The sequence below is a fragment of the Cinclus cinclus genome, chromosome 3 (genome assembly GCF_963662255.1).
Source record: "Cinclus cinclus chromosome 3, bCinCin1.1, whole genome shotgun sequence".
Classification (NCBI taxonomy): domain Eukaryota; kingdom Metazoa; phylum Chordata; class Aves; order Passeriformes; family Cinclidae; genus Cinclus; species Cinclus cinclus.
Window position 1 is genome coordinate 62,361,668 of NC_085048.1, and position 24,905 is coordinate 62,386,572.

The 24,905-nt window shown below is 42.8% G+C and overlaps 1 protein-coding gene across 1 annotated transcript; it reads right to left on the reverse strand.

Moving 5' to 3' along the window:
- Positions 1-2,728: 2,728 nt before the first annotated feature.
- Positions 2,729-24,393, reverse strand: HECA (hdc homolog, cell cycle regulator). The gene is made up of 4 exons (XM_062488908.1): positions 24,162-24,393; positions 9,106-10,146; positions 5,857-6,011; positions 2,729-3,218 (listed from the first exon to the last, which is right to left on the reverse strand). The coding sequence occupies exons 1-4, from the start codon at positions 24,391-24,393 to the stop codon at positions 3,054-3,056; spliced, it is 1,593 nt and encodes a 530-aa protein (XP_062344892.1). The 3' UTR covers positions 2,729-3,053.
- Between the last annotated feature and the right edge of the window lie 512 nt (positions 24,394-24,905).

Below are 24,905 nucleotides of genomic sequence, written 5' to 3' on the forward strand. Positions count from 1 at the left end.
GCAGTAACCCAAGAGCAGCTTTCTGTACCAACAAGAAGCAGTGAAAGCCTCTACAAATTAGGGACAATTTACTTTGGACTGAGAGTTCAGAAGAATCTTTCTGAGGCTCAGTTGGTTTTGACTGAGGATTATTTTCAGTGCTATGTGCACTGCTAGCCTCCATCTGAGAGATGTGTTTTACAAGAAAATAGGCATTTCCTCAAGCAGTAGATAAGACTCACTTAACAGCAGAATTAAAAGGAAAAGCTGGCAAAGAACTAAACTGTTTTCTTAGGTAGTTTTGTATGTAATTCTTCATCAGTGTTAAGACTTGAAATATGCTTTTCCTCTCCTATTTTCTCAGTCTGCTCCACTCCTGGTTTTGACTTGGCTGTATCATACAATCTCTCATACTTGTTTTTAAAGCTGACTATATTTCCTTTATTCCATGTCTACTCATTTTGATTGTCACACACACAGGTGTAGAGAGGCATCCAAGAGCTTAAAGGCAAGAGTTATAAATTAAGCTACTCTAAGGGAAGCAAGTGAACAAGTATCAAGGCCAACTCCAGATCCCACTTCTCCCCTACCATGTGCATTGTACAGTGACACCTCCTCTCACCACTGCACAAAAAACTGGGCACACAATGCCATGTATCCTATGTGTACTGACACCACAGACTCACGACGTGTGACTGGCACTCAAGACTGAACCTACAGTAAGAGATGTATGCTTCAATTGCTCTCTTTAGTTGTTTAATTACAGGAGCTTTGTCTTTGCTGCATGATTTCAGGCCACTGCAACAGCCGCTGCTTTCTGTCCGGTCTGGTTCTCATGGTACTGCCAGGCAACACAGCTCCAACCTTGTTAGCCACCCTAACTCCAGCAGATTGCTCAACACACCATCAAAGCTGAAGGGAACATCCTTCTGGATGAGTTAATCCAAAGTATAATTTGATTGCTCTTCACAAGGGAAATCTACACTGCACAGCTAATTAGGTTTTATCTGCTAAAAACCTTCTTCCTGCCCATGTATGCCCAGGAGCCAGGTCCTGCTCCTATGGACAACGGGTGCAGGGCTGGTCCCACTGCAGCTGGGCTTGGTGTAACTTTGTGGTAGCCATGAAAGGACAGTGTTAGAAGTCTCTCTAAGTCTTTCCCATAATTCTCCCAGAAGAAGAAACAGGTTTTCCCAAAACTGTTGCCAAACAGGACAACTGCACAAAACCCCAGGAACACGCTCCAGACCCAAAACCAAGCCAAGGAACTCACACAGAAGGAGAGGAGCACCAGTGAAGGCAACCACAGCCTGCTAACATGGCTGTTCAGACCAGCACTGCCCCACACGAGCTGGGTGGCACCCAAGGACACTGCCACTCTAACTGTGCCAGCATAAGCACTCTGTGCAGCTTGGGCATTATTTGGAGGGCAGCTAATGCTAAAAGGAGTTAATTCTGCAGTGAAGACAGCCAGGAAATAAAACTCTGAGCTCAGCATTTTTACACAAAGAAACATGGATATTCAGCTTGAGTTTTATGTGCACGATAATTTCTTAATTCAGCAGAAAGTGTAATTCTCAGTCCAACATAGGAAAAAATACTATTTTGGCTTCTGACTTTTTTGCTTTCTTTCCCAGGTGGCAGACTATCCAGGACCATTTTCAAGACTGTGATTTCAACAGATACACTCTAAAAAGACTCTAATTTGGAAAAAAAAAAAAAGACTTCAGAAGAAACAAAAATAATCCCACCATGTAAACAGAAACAAAGCCCACTCTGCTCCAGTGGACAAATACTTCATAAATACACTATAAAGAAAAGAAAAAAAAAACAAATGTCCCTTAAATCTCAACTGATTTGAGAAACCAAGCAAAAGATTAATGACCTATTTTAAAAAATTTATTTAAGGAAGGGAGAAATGGGAGTCAAGAAACAACTGCAGAGTCTACAGGGCCAAGCTCTCTGATACAAATTCACTGCTTAATGCAGTCTATTATGTACAGCACAGAGGCATGTTGAAAATAATCACGCTAAATTTGTTTTCTTATAACATCTCCTTGTTAGATCCTAGACTGAACATAATTTTGAAAGACGAAGGTGTTTTTAATTGTTTTAAAAAGTGATTACATGTTTTGTATTCAGCACCTCTCAGCTCATACAGGTCTGAGGGCCCAGATCCCACTTCATGGCTCTCCTTCACACCAGCCACACAAGCCTGCAGCAGGCAGCAAAGCCTCAGTCCCAGCAGGCACATACAACCACATCCCTGTTCAGCTCAGCCAGCTCCTTCCCTAAAATGTCTGTGAAGAAACACCTTTAAATAAAGCATTTTAAGATCTCCAGCTTGTTTTGGTATGAGCAGATGACCCAGCTGGGCACATGACAACCCTGTTGGAAGCAGCACTACTGCCTGCACTGTAACTCAAGTGAGGGCAATGCACATCAAACACACATGGCAGGAAGACGCGATGCCAAAAGAACTCATTCAAGATTTCATTTTCTGGCACACATTTACATTCACTTGTCATGATACCTTAGTTTACCCCAGTCGTGGGAAATCTGAAAGAAAGCCTGATGAGGGGACTGGCAACACAGGGCCAGCTCCTGCACCCCTGGGAACCAATGCAAAAGGCTGAATTAATTCAACAGTATCAGAATCATTTCTTTCCGAGGATTTCCCAAATCCACCAAGCTGGAGGAACAACCCTATGCAATTACCCATTTTCCAACTGGACATATTTCTCTGTCCTCTATGTCTCCCCACACCCTTCCTATAAACTGTATTACAACTATACAAAAAATAAACCCAAATCATTTTTAGCTGAACTTTATCCCATACATGGGATATATTGAAAGGCCAATAAATTGGCTTGCCTCCAACCTTCACAGAGATCTTGTCAGGAGGATTCTGGTTTTAATAACATGTATATATACATATTAATATGTACACTGACAAAGAAGCTGCTCTTTCAGTTAGAAAAGAAATTAATCTCATCACAGAATGAATCCTATAAAAAGATATGTAATAAAGTTGAAATACCCATAAAATAGCTATTACTAAAGCAAAGCTTTCGTCAATAAGCCTCCAAAACTTTAAATGAAGAAAATGGCTTCACGAAGTGGTAGTCTAGATTTCCACAGTGAGGACACTGCTGGACGTTGCTGTACTCAGAGAAATATTGCATGCCAATCCGCACGTCTATTACTGGCTTCCCACAGTGCTTACAGTTCAGTCGAGCCTGTAAAAAACAAAGAAACAAACAAAAAAACCTCTTTGAAATAACCACACTCCCCTCAGCTTCTCACCTCTGGAAAAGAAGGTGCCAGAGGCAGTCTCCTGTCCTCCCCAGCAGGAGAGAGGATCAGTCAGGAAACTGGCAGTAATGGGATGTGCTGGTAAGGACATTCCTCACCTGGACTGGGAACTCACAAGCACACACCATGCCTTTCAGATTAAAGGCCACCACCAAATTCTGGGGAGTGGGTCACCTCCCACTCTGACTGATAGAAGATAGAGAATATCAAGGTCTATTTTCTGCTTCTTAGTCTCTGAATCAATTCCTCATTTCCCAGCATAAGAAGTGATATCACAATAAATCATTAATGAAGCATCGAAGCAAAGAGAGAAATTTCATAGTTGTGCCATACAATTCAACCATTTGGGCTGACATTTGAACATCATCTGTCTATGAAATATATCAGGATTTTACTCTTTTGGCTTAGCAAATGTATAACTTGATCTACTTTATCAGCACAACATGGTATTGTGCCAGTTTAAGTGTCTATTTAAACATTTATAGTACCTATCAGGTTATACAAACTGAACATCGCTTCAACACACAAACTATGTACAAAATCCAACTGAGAAAGAAGCAACATTAACTGGGTGGATATGAGAAATAATTCAAGGTTGTAGGTGAGGACAGACAGAGCTATTAATATTCAGCTGTTACAAAAAAGTGAGACTTCAGAAGAAATCTAGCTGAGAAACACAGCCCATCTGATACAAAGAAAGCAACAGGCAGCATGAAAGCTCAGCAAGCCCTTTGGAACACTCAAGAGAAGCAGAAAGGATTTGAGACTTTAAAGAAGTTAAAGAGTAAAGGTGGCAAATGAATAGTGAGGACCTGAGCTGCACCCTAGTTTAACCTCACAGCCCAGTACAATAATGAAAGCTTCAGCTCTCCACTGAAAAGAACAGAAAGTATTGTCTAGGCCACCTCCATTTAAGGGATTTTCCTGGATGAGGAAAGGAAGAAATTATTAAAGTACTATCCCTGTTGAGACCAGACTCAAAAAGAAACAAATCAACATCTTCACTGCTATCTGCTCTGCTTGAAAAGCAGAAATACAACCTACTAGGTTATGAATTTTTATGGAATTCTTAACCAAAGTGTTTTCTCCTTTACTACTGTCCAACACATCAGCTAAGAGTTAGCAATCTGACAATGGTTGCATTTCGTTATTCTACATGCAAATTTGTGGTGTGGAATTAAATATTTTGAAGTAAGACATTAAATTATTCAAAATAAATCCAGAAAGGCAATTTTGAATTGTATTATATACCATATTTAAATGTCATTCTTCTGTATGCACAGAATAATCTCTAACAATCATGGTGAAACAATAATGCTTATTATCTGGCAACCACAGTCACTGCAGCTAATGCTTTTATAGTCAGTTCTTATGCCATGTACTGTCACACTGTCCATTAATCATGTAATTAAGGCTCTTTTATAATGAGCTCTTCATTTTTTTCTTGTACATTCAACAGAAGCAATTCAGATTTAAAGCTGCTGACTTTTACAAAGGTAGAAAGTCAGTGTCAGTGCTTTCTTTAGCTTTAAAAGTTCCTATTTAAAAAAAAATAAAAGTTACAGCCTCAAGAGACACTAAATTTGGAGGTAATATATCAGTCTGTAGTTATAAATGCTACCAATGCCACCTAAATCAGAAGCAATACCACTTGTCTTTTGAGCAACACATTTTGGTAACTATGTTAAACTTAAAATAAAGTCTCATTTTGCATATTGACAAAATGCCATTTCAGATGGCTTTAAAGTATGCACATTACCATGAAGAGATCCCAGTTTGAATGCCTGCATCTCTGCAAGGCTCCTGTCCTGACCTACTACCACCACCTGCATGCCTGAGCACCTGGAGCAGAGCACTGAGTCATTCCCAGACACATGGATTTTTCACAGCTGTCTACCCCTACCTGCACAGCAGAAGTGCTCTGTCCATCATGAGGACAATTAATTCTCTGGAATGCAAACAATCCTGCTGTCTCAGGCACAAGTCTACTCTGGAGTAGCCCCAGGCCTTGGATCTTCCTCTCTTAGGTGTTTAATGAAAATGAGATGCTTCAGGCTGTGATGGGTGAGTACCACCACCAGGGTCAGCCACAACAAAGATTAAGGAGCTGAGTAATCTCCAAGCACAAAGACACTCTGCACCTTTCTGTTCCCTTGGCGCCTTTTTGCTACAATTATGATAAAACACAGTTTATGAACCAAAAAACCTGGAAACATGAAACATCTGCTCAAACTGTGGAACTACACCTGCTACTAGTGATGAAGTGATGAACTACCTGCTAGTGATGAAGCATCAGATTTAATTACCAATGCATTTAAAGGGGGGTTTATTTAAAAACGTAAGTGTATTGACCACTGACCCTTGCAATGACTTTAGCCTAGCTGAAGTCCTCTTAAGGACTGTACCTCTTTAGACAAAGGGACAGAGACCCATCAGCCCTCTTGTATTGCACTCATAGGTACAGGCAGTAAAAGAAGGATGGAAGGAGGAAAGGGAGAAGAGATACACATGGCTTTATCTAATCAGTTGGAATTTCACCTTATATTTATGTTTGGTACTAACCTGACAACAGGGAGATGCTGCCAGAATATCGTAGGTATACATAGTTCCCAGCTGATGCCAGCTTCCATCCCATCGGGACTTGCACTTAATGCAGATAATTTTGTGAACCCCTTCTAAGCAGTCTACACAAACAGCATAGAGGTGCATAAGCCTTCCTGTGGACAGAAAACACACAACTTAAGGAGATGAAAAGAGAAGATTAGAATAGACATTTTCTGCAATGTGGTATCTGACCTTTAGTGGTACAAATCACATCTTTTTTTTCCTTTATAAAGAGTGAATGACAAAGTAAAAAGTACTTCTCTATAGGAGAAGAATATACACAGGGCTTGACTGAAGCTATGCAGAATTCAGGAATTAGTCATCACCCTGCCCACTCTCCCTTACGTAATTTGCTGGTAGACCTTAGCAAAATATTTCATAAAAGGAGTTGCCAAATCTCCAAGAAGAGATACCAGGTTAAGGTATAAGATCAGCTGCTGTGTTTCCAAAATCAGAATATTGCCCTAGGATCATCCCCATCTGACATAAGAAGTGGAGAAGTGGTGAAGCTTATTTAACAAACTTGGTACAGATTCATTTAATAACCCACTGGTATCTTTCAGCAAAGAGGAAAGAAATGACCTAATAGTCCCCATAGAAAACAAAGCAACAGTCAGAAAAGCAAATTATTCTTATGTAGTTTCTTCTGACTGCTCATTAACAAGTATATTTACATCATATATTGCACATACAAAGATTTTAACATACCATTCAGAACTATGAATATATTGAGCTCTATCATGACCTTAGGCTCTGTATGCACAATGACTTTCCAAACCTGAGTTACACTTATTTCCATAAAAAACAACTGGCTCAGACTTGGAAATCAAGTATTTTCACTAAATACACGTGATTAAACTAACCAATACAAAATCTGAAACCAACTTGCCCAAAAAAACCCCAAAATTCCTACATAAAGATCTGGAATCTAGATAATGCCTAAATTGCAATTTAATAGTTGGCTATTAGAAGTGGCCTGACACTGAGTATTAATCCTGGTAACATACCAGATTTTGCACTGCTATGCAAGACAGAGCTAAGCAGTAGTGAAGTTACAGATCAGCAACAAAAGAGGACTGTGTTTAACATGTGTTCACCTTGGACTGCAATTTGTGCTCTTTAACATCAAATCACTGAACACATCACAAACTGTAATTCAACAGGCACACATCTTGTAACTCTTCTACAAAAATGGGAACAAAATATTAATAATTTACAATTAGTCTAGATCAGACACTTCCGAAATTAACAGTCTGTGGTTTTACTTCTTTTGGTTTTTAAGCCAACTATTTCAGAAAAACAAGAAAAAACAGACTCTTCTTAAAATACACATAGTGAGTGTAAACTGAGTTATTCTACACTGGCATGTTCAGCTCTAGAAAACATGATGGGATGAAACTAAAATGTATATAATATACAAACAATGTATATAATTAGCTCTGTTCCTTGTAATATAAGAAACACTGTTCCTAAAGTGAACAGCTGAGATTAGTGATGTTCAAACAACTCCATGCACAGCAGCTGTTTCGAGCACGAAGATAAAGAACTTTCGCTATTTGAAGTTCTGCACTGTTTCTGCACTTTAAAATACTACACTCCCCCACCACTTAATTTTCGGGAGACTTTTTGCACAGAAAATGAGGCACCTAGTATCTTAAACATGCCCAAAGCAAAGTAAGTGATTTTCTGTACTGAAAAGAAAATAAAAGCCTGGAAGAGCACCTTACAGCTTAATTTCATTTCAAAGAGTACTTCTGGTAAGAAACCATTTTACCCAGGACAAGGAAGCCAAACTTTCAACAATAAATTATTCACAACAACTTGTCTGAACAAGTTTTTCAGATATATCATCCAACATTTAAGAAATAAGTTAAAAAAAAATAACTTCACAGTTTCATTCTTAGTGGCAAATGTTAACAAACAATGAGTTTCACTATTACTAAACCAGCTTTTTGTACTGATAAAATCACAAGCACATTGTGTGACTCCCCAGCAAAGCAAATAAACATAGTTATCTCACATGCGTATATTCTGTTTATCCTGGAACTTTTCTGGCTTGTATATTTGCCTATGGCTTTTTCTCACTAAAGTACATTAGGCAAGACAGAAACAATAATGTTAGCATGAATACAGTTTAGTGACTCAGTGCACAGTGATTTAAGGAGAGAAAAAACTAAAATTCAAAGTTTACTGAGCAAAGGAATGTTACATAACACATTATGACCATGCAACAGATACAATGTATTTTATTAAAAGGTGAGAATCTTCAATCTTAAAATTTCTCGGTTAACCCCCTACCAATACACTTTTCAACATACAATTCTATGCTTTTGACCACCAGACTAGCAATACTTTCTCTGACTTATTTTAGCCATGCTGGCTGCCAGCAGGCTGCAGGACAGGCACATTTAGCCATGCACCACACTGATCACTTAAGTTTGGGCTACAGCTTTCAGGAAGAGCTAAAGCTCAGGCTGGCCCACATTCATTTGTTTCTTTAGGAGATAAAAAGAACCACGTGCTATGGTCTCAACTCATCTGAGAGCTAGGACATAATCAAGACATAGCCCAAGCACGTGCACGTTTGGAAATAAGTCTAAAACCTTCACTACTACATTGCTGTTTTAACACACCATATTAAAAGCTTGCTCTTAAAGAATCCAACCTCTCCAGGCCTGTTTTAACACAGGCCAAACTACAGCCTTTTCCATGTTTAAGACATAATACTTCACTGTAAAAAAAAACTGATACTCTCTAGTATAAAAGCAGATGAGCGGTACCTCACCCTCATCAATGGTACAAATACAACTTTCACCCAGGCTGCAGCACAGCATGCTTAAATTGAAAAAGTTGTTTAAAAGGTTGATGTGCATCTTGAAGTAAAGTTCCCAAGAGATAAATGAGCAAGCATATGCTCCAGAACAGACTGGCTGGAAAACCTCCCCATGGTCTACCTAGAAATCAGATCAGAACTTGTTTAGTTGTAAGCTCAAACACAAGGCATGGATCTTTCTATACAGCATCTTTCTGTAATTCCTTCTAAGTGTTTCAATCTGATCCACGTGAGTATTTTGGACATTACTTCAAGCTTTACAGAACTGCTTAAAAACGCAGAATCAGGATGAAAAACTCTAATGGCAGGGACAGGGCACAGAAGGCAGTTCCATCCTTTAATGAAACCTAGCATGACTGACAGACAACCTGTACCTTGAAGGTGACAGGGAACATCATATTCAATCTCATCATGTCTTGATGGGCTAAGGAACAGGGTCCCGTCCACCAGCGGAAACTGTTCAAACACTGGCAGCGCCCTGTGGCACAGAGCACAGTTTACAACGTTCCTGTGGCTGGCACTGAGAGCAGCAAGGATGAACTTCCGAAGGTCCTCCCCTTGGCCCACCTGGGCATCGTCTTCCATCCGCACATGGAAAGTATTCAATTTATGCCTGGGGATGTGAGTGAGCAGCTCAGACAGATCGAGCCTTCTCAGAAACTGCACAGGGGTATCGAAGTGTCCTGACCTATGTGCCTGCAAGCCAGCTGCCCCGTAATCAAAATGTGCATTCCTGAACATGCCACCACCGGCCATGCTCTTCTTATGGGGTTCCAGGTGAATGGCATTCTTCAAAAACTCTCCCAAGTATCGCGAGGAACGAGGGCCACTGAAATGCGTGGGGGCGAGGATAGAGTAGCCGGTGGGTGGGGACTGGCCAGGAGAGACACAAGGTGAGCGAACGGCATAGCTGCCACCCATGACACCCTTCTCCTGGGAGTTCTGCCTGTCCATAGAGTGCCTTCGCTGGAGGTCATTACTCAGGCCTTTCTGCGGCTTGTTGGCTGGCCTGCCTTTTTTGGCCTCCTCTGCTGACTCTGTCATGGACCTTCCCGTACTCTTCTCCAACACTGATTTCTTCTTCTTGTCATCCTGCATTCGCTTCACCTGGTACCAGTCTGTGTCCTTCTTTAAATGACCCTGCCCACACCGACAGGAGCAAAACCGAAAAGCCAGGTCGTATCCCTTCTTGGTCCACATGTTTTGGCGACACTGCTTTTCGTTCCAACTCCTGGCTCTGCCAATGCAATTGAACTGGACGAGGATGCTGCTCTCCCACTCATAGAAGCACTGAAGGTGCATCCAAGTGCTGTAGGGACAATGCTCATTGTTGCATATAACCTTCTGGTAGTCATCCTTCTCCAGGTCCACCAGCCTTCCAAAGCTACAGATCAGTGGAGTAGCACAAGGGGCTTCTGTGGAAGGTAAAAGAGATACATTAATAACTTAATGGCCCATTTATTGCACTACTTTCTTAAAGACTGTGACAAACGCAAGCTCTTACTAACAATCTGTATTACTAAAGGGCCACAAGCACTAGCTCCGGGTCAGTACAAAAAGCAGTATTTGCCAAAAAAGAGGTAAGCATGTGAAAGGAGGTAAGGAAATGCACAAATAAAGAAACAAAATGACACTACAGTCTGTTTAATATTCAAAACCAAAGCATGTCAGAAGCATTAGCTCTCCTCAAGCGTTTGTGGATACCGCTGCAAAGCCTTAAGAAGCCAGGAGAAAGCATTGTGAATGTTTCTGGAGGGCTGCTTTGAAGCCTGAGAGGCAACATGGGGAGAACATACAGAGATGCCTGTTTGAAAAACAAGTAAGCAATGCAAGTAAGTAAGCAAGTAAGCCCAGCTTGGCAATCATGAGGAAAGGCAGGAATATATCTTTTCTTTGGGAGTGAGCAAGGGAGAACTATGGAAAGAAGGAGGAAGCAGAGCTTTGAAAAGCAAGACAAAGAGCTTACACTCCTATTACAGAAAGGAGGGTCTTCATTACAATGTCTAGGCAAATACAGACTGTATCACCACCACTGACCTTTTGGATAGCTAAATTTCACAAACCAAACAGTTCTGCAGCAAAGACAGGTGAAAAAATCCAAACACAACATGATACTTTATGAGCAAAATAGCAGCTTTGCTATACCCTTGCGCTAAGAACAGCTTACTTCAATTATATTACAGCATCAATATCAGCTTCTACCCAAAAAAAAAAAGTTCTACAATAGAATGTTCTGCATTTATGAACCAATAACATTTTGCAGTTCCTCATGAAAGTACCACAGACTACATATGACTCCCATTGCTGGCTGCTCTGTGGCAGCTGGGAGGCTCAGAAGGGATTGAAAATTTTCTACTGGAGTTCTTACAAGAACTTTTTAGATGCTGTAGCAGATTGAACCCCACCACTGATGCTTACTCAGGTATTACAAGTATTTCTTCTCTGTATTTCCGTCTTCCTAATTCTTCCACTTCAACAGAAAATACTGCTCCAACAGGGCTATCAGGCTGCCTTTCAACCTCTGTATGGCTGCTTTCAAATATTAGCAAGCTTCTTCAGGGTCTTCCATGGTCAAGTGCTGCCTCACCCAATTTAAACCACAGCAATCAGCTTCCTCAAGTTCCCTTGAAGTCTCAGCCAGAGTCCTAGGACTTATGGCAGAGGTGCATAGAGCCTTGAGGAGAAAGACTGCCATGACTGTTTTTTTTTCCCTTAGAACTTTAAATTTCTATCTGATGAGCAGATAAAAGAAACACCACTCTGTTGCATTGTTTTTAATCCCATTCTTATCACTGCTAGCACAAATAACACAGCATAATATGCAGTAGAATGAGAGGTTTTTGTGCTGCTAGATGTACTTTGACTCTCAGTAAGAGACACACTATTCACCATCACCTGTCCTACAGCAGTAATACACAAATCAGATGCTCTACAACAACAGATCTTTGCTATGCTAGTGGTCTCTTTCCCAGCAAATTTTTGGAAAAGGCTATAAATAAAAAAATGTTCAAGTTTACCTTCAGTAAATTCAAGATTATTGTAGTTCCTACAACTTACACCAGAGAAAGAGGCACAAATTGCACAGAAAAACATTCCTGATCCATTCCCTGGAAGATGCCACATCCTTCACTTAACTTCTCTCTCAGTTTCTAATGCCAGAAGTGGCACACTTGCAAGAAGAGCTCTTCTACAATACCGTTCCTTCAGGGAGTGGCCTATAAATTGCAAGCAAAACACATTCCCAAAAGCTTTCCTTTAAAGAAGAAAAAGCCTATTTCATTTCAAAACATGGAATTTTCAGTCATTAAAAAGAAATTACCAAATTGGAAAGAACAGAGACAAGAGGCTTTGCCTAGAGACTCTTAGAAAGTTCATTCTATACATGTGACAAATATTTTGTTATTGGTTGTCTCACATTTCTGAAAAACACACTAAGAACGAGCAAGTTTGGAGATGTTTTTGAGAAGCAACTATTTTATTGGCTACCAGTGACTAATTTTTTTTCATTCTTTTACTGTGTATTCTGAAGTATAATGCTGCTATTATTTACTATAATGTTGCTGGCCAAGAGCAGAAGTGAGTGGTAACTTACCTGCTCTGAAACAAAATTCAGTCAGGTTATCAGTTCAGAGAGTTTTCCCACCCATTCTCCCAGACTTCAATTCGAGTCACACTACCACAGCAACTATCTCTGCAAAGCTTTTCTTCACTGTCAGTCTTTCTTTCATCATATCTAAGGTGGGAAAATATAGTTCACAATTACAGCACCCTTATGCAACTGACCTCAGAGAAGCAGTTAAAACTGAACTCACAAAAGGCAAATCATCCGAAGTCATATGTGAGGTGAGGTACCAGAGGCACCAATATGAACAATTCTCACTTATGCATTTCCTTTATTCATCTCTTTCAGTACATATTCCTTTCCACCACTGCAAGTAGGCAGGAAAAAAAAACCACAAGAAAAAAAAAAATCCACGTATGCTCTCACTGAGTTTCAGAGAGTAAATGTTCTAACAGTTGCAGGTATAATTATAGCTGACACCTGAGAAAGTACTACACAGACAGGTCTAGAACTGAATACAGACACTATACTTGTTCATCCATAGTTAGCTGACTGAAAAAGGAAAGTTTCCTTGATTAGCCTTTGAACACATTTTTGAGTTTGTATGCAAAAATATATGATCACTAGCCCCCTGAGAAGTTTACAGACTCTTCACTATGTGGACAAAAAATGAAATCAATAAAATAATATTGAAATACTGAAATACAAAAACCATCACTGAAGCCCATGTATTCCACAGAATATGTCTGCAATTACTTAATTATGATCATGTACTGGGTGTCTAGATGCTAAAATAAAGGCAACTTTCAACAGACTTATTTTTCCCCTTTTCCTAGTCAGTCGGTGGAAGTACTGTGGAATGACATCTTCTCCAGTTTCTCCCTAAGAACTTACAGATGCCAGATTACCTGAGGAACTTCCCACACAGCATAACCATGGGCAAGAAAAGGCAAAGCTGGAAGTCCTGGACAGCGATGTCTTCTTCAACATTTAAGTTAACTAGATGATTACGAAGTTTTCACACATTCCCTCATCTGATCTGCTATCTGCACAATGTGAATTACCAGGTCACATAATCACCACTGCAAAAGCAGACCTAGAGCAGCTGGAAGACAGCAACAGAATTAACAAAAGCCTTCCATCATGCAAAAGACTCCAATGAACGGTTAAATGGTGGCACTGAGATTGCTTTGGAAAACATCATTGCTAGGAGGAGAAGCTGGTCTCTACTCACCTCCTCTGGGGACTCCTCTGACATTTCACTTCTGTCACTACAGCTGCACAGGAAATACTCCAGAAAACGAACAGGTCTCTTTGCCTGTCTCTCCACAGCACAGGTTATGCCATTCTAGTCAAAGCACCTGCTTTCACTAATACAGATTTGCTTTTATCAAGTCTGCTGGTTTGGGGAAGGCCTAGATTAAATTGCTGCAGTATTTCCACAATAGAATCTGGGAAGTCCAGCATGGCTAATTTAAGTTGTCTCAGCAGAAAGTTCTACTGCTTTCTCTAGTTTTCCTACATTTAAGAAAGCAGAAAATTCCACTACCTGAAAAGCATACAAAAACCTCAAGCCACCATTTGTTTTTTCCACACATTTCAAATTATCTGTACAAACAGACTGTGCAGGACCAAACATCCCTTGCAGACTTCTCCGTACCCATGTCTCCTGCCAAACATAACCATGCCACATGTTCCTGCATAAAGAATAAATGAGAAACAGAAAACAGCTAATTTTATGCAATTTTCCCAGTTCATGGCAACAGATATGCCTTAGAAGGAAAAGAGAGTATTCAGATCAGTATGGGAGCCACATTTTAGGCAATCTAGAGAGCTCTTACCACCAATTCACACCCTTGAAAGTGGTCTGGGTTATTTAATCACCATTTTATAAATGAGACAGAGCACTTTTTTCAGCATTACAAAACTTTAAAAATTCTTGTTATCAAGCCCTTGTACTTCCCATAATTAGAAATAAATATTGAGATATTCTTCAGAAAGTCAGAGCTAGAATTGTCCTAATGTTTTATGATGACGGTGTTAACAATTACTGTCAAGAGAGGTTATGATGGGAAGTAAATAGAAATTACATGGCCAAACTGCCCATCCACACCTATAGCCCCAAGCTGGTTTTTCACCTAAATATATTTGCTTCCCAGGAGTTAACAGCTCAACAAGTTTCTAGTTTCCAAAGCTATGAAACTGAATTTCAGGGAAAATGATAGATTACATGGTATCAGAGCAACATCCATTCACCCAGCAGCCCCTTTCAAAAGAATGCCAAAATAACGATAAAAGCATTTCTATTTAACTCTCAGTTTCGAGACGGGTTTCACAGCCTAAGAGAATAAAAGAAGACAGCGTGCAGTTTTGTGTAGCAGAACAGCTTCAACGTAGGCTGTCAAGTTGCAACTACAAGCGCGTGCTGCTTCTTTTAAGATGCTATGTTTCCACATAAAAAGATAAATGTTTTCTCATATTCCTCTGTAGCGATTTGGAACAGTGAGTTTGAAAATAGTTGGAAGGAGCAGTACATAAATGTCTTCTAAAACAGAAATAATGCAATATTCCAAACACACGTACATTTGCGCAAAGATAGCTCACTGTTTAAACAAGGTTGTCTTTTATGTTTGAGAAAGCCACAAAATTTAACTTTTCTTTCAAAAATGAGACTATGACAGAAGACTGCAAGGAAGCTGGATTGGTTTGACTTTTTCTCATTTTTTTCTGTCCAGGTTTTTAAACATCCATAAAAGCCAGGAATAGGAATAGAAACGGAACATCTGAGAAATACCTCTTCCAACAAAGAAAATCCTCCCACATCAACTGGTTCTACCTTTCAATAAAAAACAAAGGCAGTATATGAAGACCATCCTTCCCATTTTATGACCCAAATGAAAGCAGCAGAACAACAGCTGCCTGAGGAACTTCCCTCTGGTGAAGTGTATTACGGAGAACTTGTTCACTTCTTTTTACACACCCATTATGAAACCAAAGATGCACCCAGCAAGCCAAATGCAGTGATTCCATGGCTTCAGTTTCGTGACTGCTCTCATTTGTTCCAAGTCCTCAATGCAGATGCCTAAAGCAAAATTCGCTCTTCCCCTGCTACGCTCCCACATTATCCATTGTGTTAAGCACCAGAGTTTTTCAGTCAGTGACAGAAACAGATAATTATTTCCCATTCTCGTTGGCATAGGTTTCAGCTCACTGCACAGATTTGCCATCTCTGGTGAAACTCAAGGGAGGTGTTAAACACGTGAGGCTGGGGGCAGAGGGAGAGGGAAGTGCGGTGGCGGCTGGACGAGACAGCCCTACTGTCATCTTAAAACAACTGCCAGGCAACTGTAGGTTGTTGTGTATCTGGAAAAAGAAATTATCCCCAAGAAAAGTGAAAGGTCTTGGCACCGGATCGGTTGCAAGACACTGGCTATGGCTTGCTCTTGGTCTGCTGTAACTCTAGCATCTCCTCATCTATGCCAAGGACACGCTAGTTGCCAGCACACTACCTAGGCCAGAAGGGTTCCTGTGGGACACATACCTTGCACACCAAGCACTTTAACATCTAACCTGCTTTTCTGTGAACACTGCTCTCTTCACAACCTTATACAGCTAGGAATTGTTCACTGTGCCAGTCTAAACCAGAGCTGAGTCATTCCTGGGGAAGGCCACTCCCTACCAACCATTTGCATTAGTCTTCTGAATTTCCTCTGCCATCAGCATAGCTTTATTTCAATTGAAGTCATACAGTACTACTGCACTGATACCATAATGCAGCTGTAGAAAATAAACCATCACCACCACAACAAAACAGACAGAAAGAGAAAACTTGAATTGTCTGATGTATTTGCTTTGTTGAACCTTCTAATACAATCTAATATTCCAAAGATTACCAAGATGTGATCAAATGGTATTGTCATACTCATAACTGGTTAAACAGTAAAAATAACATGGCAATACAGAAATGATTGGCTACTTTCCTAAGAGCCTAAGTGCAGCAGAAGAATGCAATGAGAAAAAACGTTTCACAAGTTGATCCAAAAGGCAGGCTTGGATCTTCAGTGCAGCAAGAACAAGTAACAGCTGACAAACAGTAAGAGAAGTCTTTCAAAACAGCTCAGCACCGGGCTTATACTGCCAGCACTCACTGATTTTGACTGATACCTCCTCAAAACTTCTTAGGCAATCTTTGCCTATGATCAAGACAAAAGCTTCCAGGAGGATTCTCCTGGAGGGAAGGGAAAAAAACAAGACAGCAGTACTTGGTAAGCCACTCTTAACACAGGCTTTCTTCTGTGCCTCAAGACTCCCTCACACTCTTGGAAAGAGAAGCCAAGGCCAGCATTCCATTTTGAGAAAGCAACAGAGAGCCACTGCCATTGCAATGAGTTGCCTCGAGTCAGTCTGGCTGATAACTTTACATCTATCAGGCACCTACATACCGACATTGTCAGTATCTGCCAATCCAGAGCTCAATCCTGCCCCCAAGGACCATGCACCTGCAGGCAACACCTACTCTCAGAAGGGATTTAAGGAAAACAAGCCCATAAGCAGCCTAGTTCCCTCATGTCCATGTGCAAGATGTCACTAATTCTATTAAGTGAGTAGTAACAAGAAGTGATCACCTTCCCCTAGAAAAGATTACAGGTGATTTGGAGCCCCTAAACCCTGGTTCAGATGAGAATTTAGGTGATGGGACTCCCAGACGGCTCAGTAGCTGCTAGAAGCATCTCCATGCACTTCACTTATGCTAACTTCACACTTGACCTCCAAGGCAATTTCTTAACAATAAGAAAATAAATTAAAAAAAAAAACAAACAAAAAAACCCAACACCTAGCAACTTCACAGGAGCCAGAAAATACCATGGAAATCATGAAGGCTTAACTCCTACCTGCCACATTAACACCTTCTAACTATCAGCACAGTCTGAGCTAATGCCTGTTTATGAAATCAGCAACTAGCATGTGATACAGTTATCTGCAGTTCTCATTCAACCACCCACTCCCAGCTCAACCATCACCACACCAAAGGCAGAAAATCAAGACTGAAACGGTACAAACTAAGGAAGATAGGCACTTATATGTGCACAATAATCTTGTAGCTTGTTTACACAGCCATCTGTGCTCCAAGCTGAACCTACTGCCTACACTGCTGAAACCCAACATAAGAATTCATATAGTCTTGAAGAAATCACCATAATCTGCACAATTATCATCTAGCCAACTTGGCCAGTTTCTTTCCATTTAATATGTACTGTCCAAATACATTAAACAATCACAAACAAAAGCTTTGGCTTTTGCTTGGGATGCATTGGCCCTCTCTGTATAGGAGAAATCTTGCCATGGCATGTGCTGTAACACCTGAATCCAACTGGAAATATCCCCAGAGAACAGACCTAAGCCTCTACCTGTATCAGTACCAGGAGAGATATGCACCCGCAATACTCCCAAGTGAACTCTGAATTGGTTTAACCAGGTCAGAAGACAATTGGCTCTCCGTGCCATGAGCAATCATGCCCCAGCTAGGAAGATTCCTCAGTGTTGTGTGGATTTTTCTGAAGGCTATCACGGCGAATGCAGAGATTAACGACTATGTCAAGACTGGTGGGCCTTTATGTGTTCTGAACATTGGTGGTTGCATAGTCTGCACATGAATTGTCTCCACAGAAAAGCACTTGCACCATTAAATCCTCTCGCTTTAACCTTCCAAGAGCTTCTAATAACTTCAACTGCTACAGAGAGCAAACCTTGGTGCTTCAAGAAGCAGCCATTCCAATAATAACTAAAGCAGACTCTACTGCACCTGCCCTAGCAAGTTTTCAGTGGCAAACTCCAACTCACACTGGAAATAGAGATAAGTGTGGCATGCAGTAGATGCCCTAATGCCAAGCACAGATGTAAACACTGGAGGCTGGGCTTGCTCAGACTGAGAGCCAGCTAGCCACCACACCCAGTCCAAAACCACAAGAAGGCAAGAGAGAAAGGAAAGCAGGTTGAATCAAGTGGTATCAACACCGCTTATATCTTCAAATCTAGGGATATTTGTGTCATTGGTCTATCCTTACGAAGTTTCAGTGCGACAGACTGTATTTTATTTTCCATGATAAAGGCTAATGAGTGGGAAACAGGAGATGCAGCACCCAGCATCTCTTCAAGACAGCAGCTCCTGATGTGGAGTTGTTGGTTCCCACAGACATTTCCCTCACGATGCCATGCTGGCGCCCAGCTCTGTCATGGAGCATCTCTGGCATCTGTGCAGCACAGAGACCTCAGCTGTGTGATACCACTACTCCTGTAGCGCTGCCGGCAGCACACAGCCGGAGATGGGGAGTGCCGGGCACACTCAACAGCCAGGCTCCAACAGAAGCTACCTCCTCTCCCAGCAGGCATCCGAGACAGGAACAACAGCAACATCCCTCTCAAGCTCAGGAAGGAGGACTGATGGACTGCTAGAGACAGAAAGAAAGACAAAGGTTGAAGTGAATGCTCTCAAGATGAATACCACTAAAGTCTACCAGGAAATGCCAGTACTCCACTTGAAATCCCACAAGTTTTCAAAATGGAATTACCCACTCCAGTGTCTAGATTACTGCTTCAAGAGGCTGCTTTGAAATTATGTGCACTTCTATCAAAACAGTTTAAGGAAAACCCATGCCCTACTAATCCTGTTATAATTTAGACACCTTGAAGATTAGCTGTATTACTTTACTCTGAGCTGAATGCAAGGTTTTCCTCTGTTTTTTTCCCCTCACACATGCTGCAGGAAGAAAAGCAGAGAAGGATGGATTTCTGCCAGCCATGACAGTACTTTAATATCAAAAGATGTCTCAATATGCAAGGCTGCAAGCAAGGCTGAAGAAAACTTATTAATGTCTCCAAGGGCTAGAAATCATTTTGTCACTACTTGTTAGATCACTAGGAGTAAGATATGCAATGAGTACAGATAAAACAAAGCAATCAGTTCAAAAACTGTATTTCCTTGTATGAAACAGAGCAAACATCATGCCTAAACCCTATTCATGAAAGCACAACACTTGAGCAACAACTAATCACATGAACATAGAATGCTGTCAGAGCACTGATAGCCATTTTGACAGCAAGCAACTTCAAAAACCCAAACTTAAATGGATGTGGGCTCACTTGAATGAAAAGATAATTTATTTTTTTTTACTCAGCAACACCATAAACATGATTCCATTTGCAAATATTTACACTACACAAACTGCATTTCCTACCAAAGCATGTAATTGCACAGTTTTTAAAAATCCTAAAACTAACATTAAAGTCCTTTCAAACCTGATTTGCATTGATAGAGACAGCGAAATTTGCACTCAGTTGATTTCTGCAGTTAGAAGAACACAATGGTATTATGAGGCAAAATTATTTCCCCTTAGTAAATTACTAGGTATTAAATTTTGTAGACACTGCAATAGAACAGAGATACAATTTTCCAGGTGGTCTCACTGATACCAGTGGGACTCCCTTAGGCTAAATAATCAGAAGGTGCCAATACTGAACATCACTAGAGTGCCAAACTGGAACTGGATGCTACATGCAGCAGGGAACATTTGACAGAAAATATTAATCCAGGCTTAAATACTACAACAATTCATTCTCTGAAAGTACATTTTGAAATTAAACATTGCATTGATGAATTTTCTGTCCCTCTTTAACTATCCTACATCCAGGATATAATTATATTTTTTTGGTAAATCTTAATTGTTGGCCAGTCACAGTGTTCAACATATTAGTCACCATAGTGCTAAATGATTTCCCTCTCCATACACTTTTCCTACACAAGCATTTTTATTTGAAAGTAGATCAGCCTTAGAAATTTGTGAAATCCAAGTGAAGTGTTCAAAAGCACACAAATCTGACAGCAGCTCCACCTGCCAACCCAGCAACTCAGCAGCTCTGCCACTTGTGCAGTTTAAGGGCTCACCTATGGCAGGTGGGGAAAAAAAAAAAAAAAAATCTTAAAACAAGTGGCCAGTACACTGTAGGACAATGATTTAGAGACAATTGTGCTGTGGGATTTCTTTTAGTTTAATCTGGCTGGCTTTAATGAATTCCATATTAAAAGGGAAAAGCACAGCTAAGGAGACGCAGCTTTTTCTTTTCTCTAGTCCTCTCACAGCACCAGCGCTGGAGAGAACAGTGACAACGACAAGGGGATGAAGCAGCAAGATGTTAAGATAGGGACGACCAAGCCAAAGAAGAGGACTTGGCTCTACTGGGCAATGAGATGAAGAATGGAAACAAGGCAAAGAAAATGGATAGAATAAGGAATATTAGGCTCAGAAACAACAGTATGTCAAGACTAGAGCAAGACATTAAGAGGATAAAGGGATAAAACAGCTGAAACAGAGAGTCTGAGACTGTCCAGCCTCAGCAAGGCAGAGACAGAATAGGAATTTGTTCCTCAGAGCCTCAGATCTAAAAGTAAACCCAGTGGATATTCCTCTTCTGATGACTGGGGCAAAGTACCCACAAAATGTTACACTCATTTATGCACATAGATGAAGACTACTGCCATCAATGGGGTAAGTGCAAAATCCCATGCAGTTACTGGTATAATTTTACATGAAGACATCTCAGATTTTATGAAAAGTAACCCAGAAAACTAGGTAGAAAATTAGAAAATTAAATTTTTTTTTAGAAACATCATTCGATCACTCTGAAGACAGGTAATCTAAGAAATGAGGCTTTCTGTAACATCACGTCTCAGTTTCCCTGTGCACTGTGATATTGTTAAACTAATCCACCCCCATCCCATAATCCCTTCTCCACGACCTGTGCCTCACTTATGCAGAAAATGGATGCACTTTGGTCAAGAAAGATTAATCTATCATGTGGTCTGATGGAAGAGATAGGAACGGAGGACACAGCTAGAAAATGTGAGTCCCTTTGTAAGCATCATCCTGATACCTGCTGAGAAACTGAGAGTGCAAGGCGAGAAAAGCCATCACGTCTGGTCAGTGGTTATGCTCTCTGCTCTCCCAATTCCCCTGTGGGAGTCTAGAACCCTTCGAGCACAATTTGAGTTCTCAACACACAAAAATTGAAGTAACACCAAAAGGACACAAACAAATGCCCTCTTGGGGCAGGAGAAAAGTCTGCTGACATTTCTCACTCATCATGCCAAAAGTGGACTGGCTGTTTAAAGGGAAAATTGTGCAGGGGCTGAGACAAAATTTATCAAAATATAGAAGCGAACAAGAACTTCCCATGATTAAGGGATGCTGTAATGGCAGTTCCCAATCACATGGCACAGCTAATCAGGGCAGCACAGAGAAGCCCACAGGAAATTAAAAATTCTATTTCATTATGCCATATAGATGAGGGGTAGAAACAATACATGGACCACATATCCAACTGTGAAAACTTAAAATCACTCTCCCTTCATGAGTTAACCAGGGTCCTGATGTGACTGTGCAATTAGACCATCATACTGACATCACGATGCAAAGCCAAGGTCTGCACAGACATTTTCAACTGTTCAATCTGCTGCTTTCATCTCTGCATACTTCTGTCTTGTGACACTAATGAAAGAAAGCAGGTTATGTCATTATGATCATCCACTGCTTTTCCAGGGTAGGAGAGCAGTGGTACCAGACACACACAAATTACCCTACAGCAATTGGTGGTGACATGCAGAAATACTATGGTGACAATGCAGAAGAGAGCAGTGAGCTGGGCAGCAAGAGTCACAGCATGCAGCTGCACAGTCCAAAAGCAGCACAGCAGACTTAATCCAAAATACAGATAGTCTCCCATGAACAGTCAAGACTTGACTGTGCACAGCAGAACTCTGTTAACACCACCACTCACCGCAGCAGCCCACATCCTCCACAAACTGCTTAGTGATCAAGCAACCCTCAAGTGCACAGCCTCTTGCAAATGTCTGGAGTCTAGTAATGGGCTAGCTGTCTCAAGGGCCATGGTTACACTACAGAGCTTCATTTGAGATTCACTGGGTTTGAAGATTTGAGGGAATCAGTTATCATTGTCTAATCTTTTCCCTGCACGTGAGCCAGATTCCCAGTTCTGCAGCACAATCTGAACCAGCACCTACCAGTGAGACTGCAATTTATGAAACTTACAGCTCAGGATTATGTGACGGGCAGTAGACAGTGTAAAATACAGCTAGCAACCACATCTACCTCTCCAGCCTTTGTGTTTATCTGAAAAGAAAGGTATGAAGAGATGCAATGATCCTGTCAAGGCAAAGATCACGTGTGCTGACTGGGCACCGCGCCGCAAATGTTGAAGCCAAGGCTGTAGCTCAGAGGTGAGGGGGCAAAAAAAGGGAAGTGAAGGACTTGGTGAAAGAGTCAAGGGATGTTTCTGACCACTGAAGTCATATGGAAGCAGGGAGAGAGAGAATGAAGGAGCACGTCAGGTTAGGTAACAGAAAGGCAGCCTCAACTCCCGAGGAAGCTGGCCGGTACAGGAGAAGGGTATGTCAACCAAATGGGACACACAGTCTCACAGCTGAAGAAGACTGATAACCTGACCTGTCCAGCTAGCAAGATGTACCCCTACCAGCATTCACTGGCATCACCTCCTGTAGCATCTGCAGATGGAATACCACCTCATCGTCCACAGGCAATGCAGCCACACCAGAAACGCACCACTGCTGCCACTTGTGCTTGAGGAAAACAAAAATTCCAAACATTGTTTCTCCCCATCTAAAGAAAAGCCAATGTGTAAGACGCTGCCTGAAATGTGGATGTGGGACACATTACATTACCATACTGAAGTCATGATAAAAATACTCTAGCAATATTCGAACTCCTGTTAACCTTTCTCTCTTTTTCTCCCCGGTTCACTCACTTACAGCAAACAGTAAAAAAAAAAAAAAACCGAAAAAAAAACAAAAAGGAAATTCTAATCATTCTCCACGATTCTCTGGAGTAATACTCTTACAAAAGCAGTCTGGCAAAGACCTTGCGAGCTAATTAATTGATAATATTTCCAAGGAAAAGTTTCCATTAAATAATACATGGAAATCAGACATCTTGAAAACCAAACTAAGAAACTTGGAACTGCCTTTCTAACAGCAGCAGGCAAAACTACCGCCACGAATCCTAATACCAGTTGTAGCCACCCTCCCACTTTTTGAAAAGCATGGAGAGCAAAAAGCTGAAATCCAACTTGAGAGAGGAAGAAAGTGAAGAGTAGGGACTCTGCACCTAGCAGCAGCCCGACGAGGTGGGGTTATCTGGCTTAGAAAAACTGTAACAGAACCTTTGCCTGCCTTTAGTTTTAGCCTGACATATCCTTTTGCAGCTAAACAAACATGAACAGGAATTCAAGTTTCGGCAAGACACCACCTTAGCAAAACCTCTCCTAACCAAAATCCAACCCACCAACCAAAGGCAGCATAAAATGGTTGATGCGAAGTGAACACGTTAACCTGATAAACCCAACTGCTGTACGACGGCAAAAAAAACTGACCGAAAAGCAGGACTCCATTTTTAATCGTGACGGAATAAAGGGGGGATTTTTCAACTGAGCTCCGAGTCAGCCGCCCGCTGGGGATGCGCTCTACCCCCGGACCACGCTCCCGGGCCGCCCGCAGCCACGGCACCCGGGTGCCGCGGGCTCCCGCCGCTCTCAGCATCGCCGGTCACCGGGGCGGGGACACCCCGGCGCTCAGCCCCCGCCCCGCCGGGCGTTTAGGGGAGATCCCGCTGGCAAGAGCCGCGCAGGGTCCAGGCGAGACCCTCCCCCGGGGCCCCTCCTGCACACCCACTCCCTCCGGGCGCGCCCCCGCCCCGCGGGTCCCCCCGCGCCGCCGCCCCTCCGCTCTCCGCCGCCGCCTGCGCCACCGCGGAAGGCCGCGGGGCCCGGCCCGCCGCTTACCGCTCTTGGCGTCTCCGGGCGCCGAGCCGCCCGCGGCCGCCGCGCCGCCAGCTCCGCCGCCCGCTCCGCCACCTCCGCCCGCGGCCGCCGCTCCGGCTCCGCCGCCACCCGCGGCGCCTCCACCCGCCGCCGCCGCGGCTCCGCCGCCCGCCGCCGCCCCGTTCTCCTGCTCGTCGCCGCTGCTGTTGGCGCGCTTGTTCTTCTTGCCCTTGCCGCCCTTCTGGTTCGGCATCGCGGGCCCGGCCGCCGCCGCGGCGGGGCGGGCGGGCGGGCGGCGGCGGCTGCGGAAGGCGCCGCCGCCGCTACCTCCGGCTCATGGCGGGGCGGCGGCGGCCGCGCTGCGCTGCGCCGCGCCCGCGGTGGGCGGCGGGGCCCGGGGGGCCGGGCCGGGGAGGGTGAAAGGCGTGTCCCTCTCGGCCGCCCGCTACCGCCGCCCCTCTTCCTCCCGGAGCAGGCGCGGGCGGCGGCGGAAAGCGGCGTGCGCGGCGACGGGGGGGCGGGGGCTGGGGCTGGGGCCGGGTACGGGGCCGAGCCAGGCGCGGGCGGCGGGAGGGGCTTACCGGGAGAGGGAAAGCCCCGCTCCCGCACGGCGCGGTGCTGCACGGGCGGGGGCGGTCGCGCCTCCCGGGAGGGATGGGTCGTGCTCTGCCGCCGGGACCAGGAGCGGCAACCTGAGCTGTAGCCGGTGCCCCCGGGGTGCAGCCGGGGCGGGGTGACGGGCGAGCGGGGACAGGGCTGCCCGTC

Coding starts and splice junctions, on each gene's coding strand:
- HECA (XM_062488908.1), bottom strand. CDS start 24,393: ATGCCGAACCAGAAGGGCGGCAAGGGCAAGAAGAACAAGCGCGCCAAC. Junction 10,147..24,161: donor GCCCGGAGACGCCAAGAGCG/GTAAGCGGCGGG, acceptor TACCTTCCACAG/AAGCCCCTTGTGCTACTCCA. Junction 3,219..5,856: donor CAGCATCTCCCTGTTGTCAG/GTTAGTACCAAA, acceptor TGTTTTTTACAG/GCTCGACTGAACTGTAAGCA.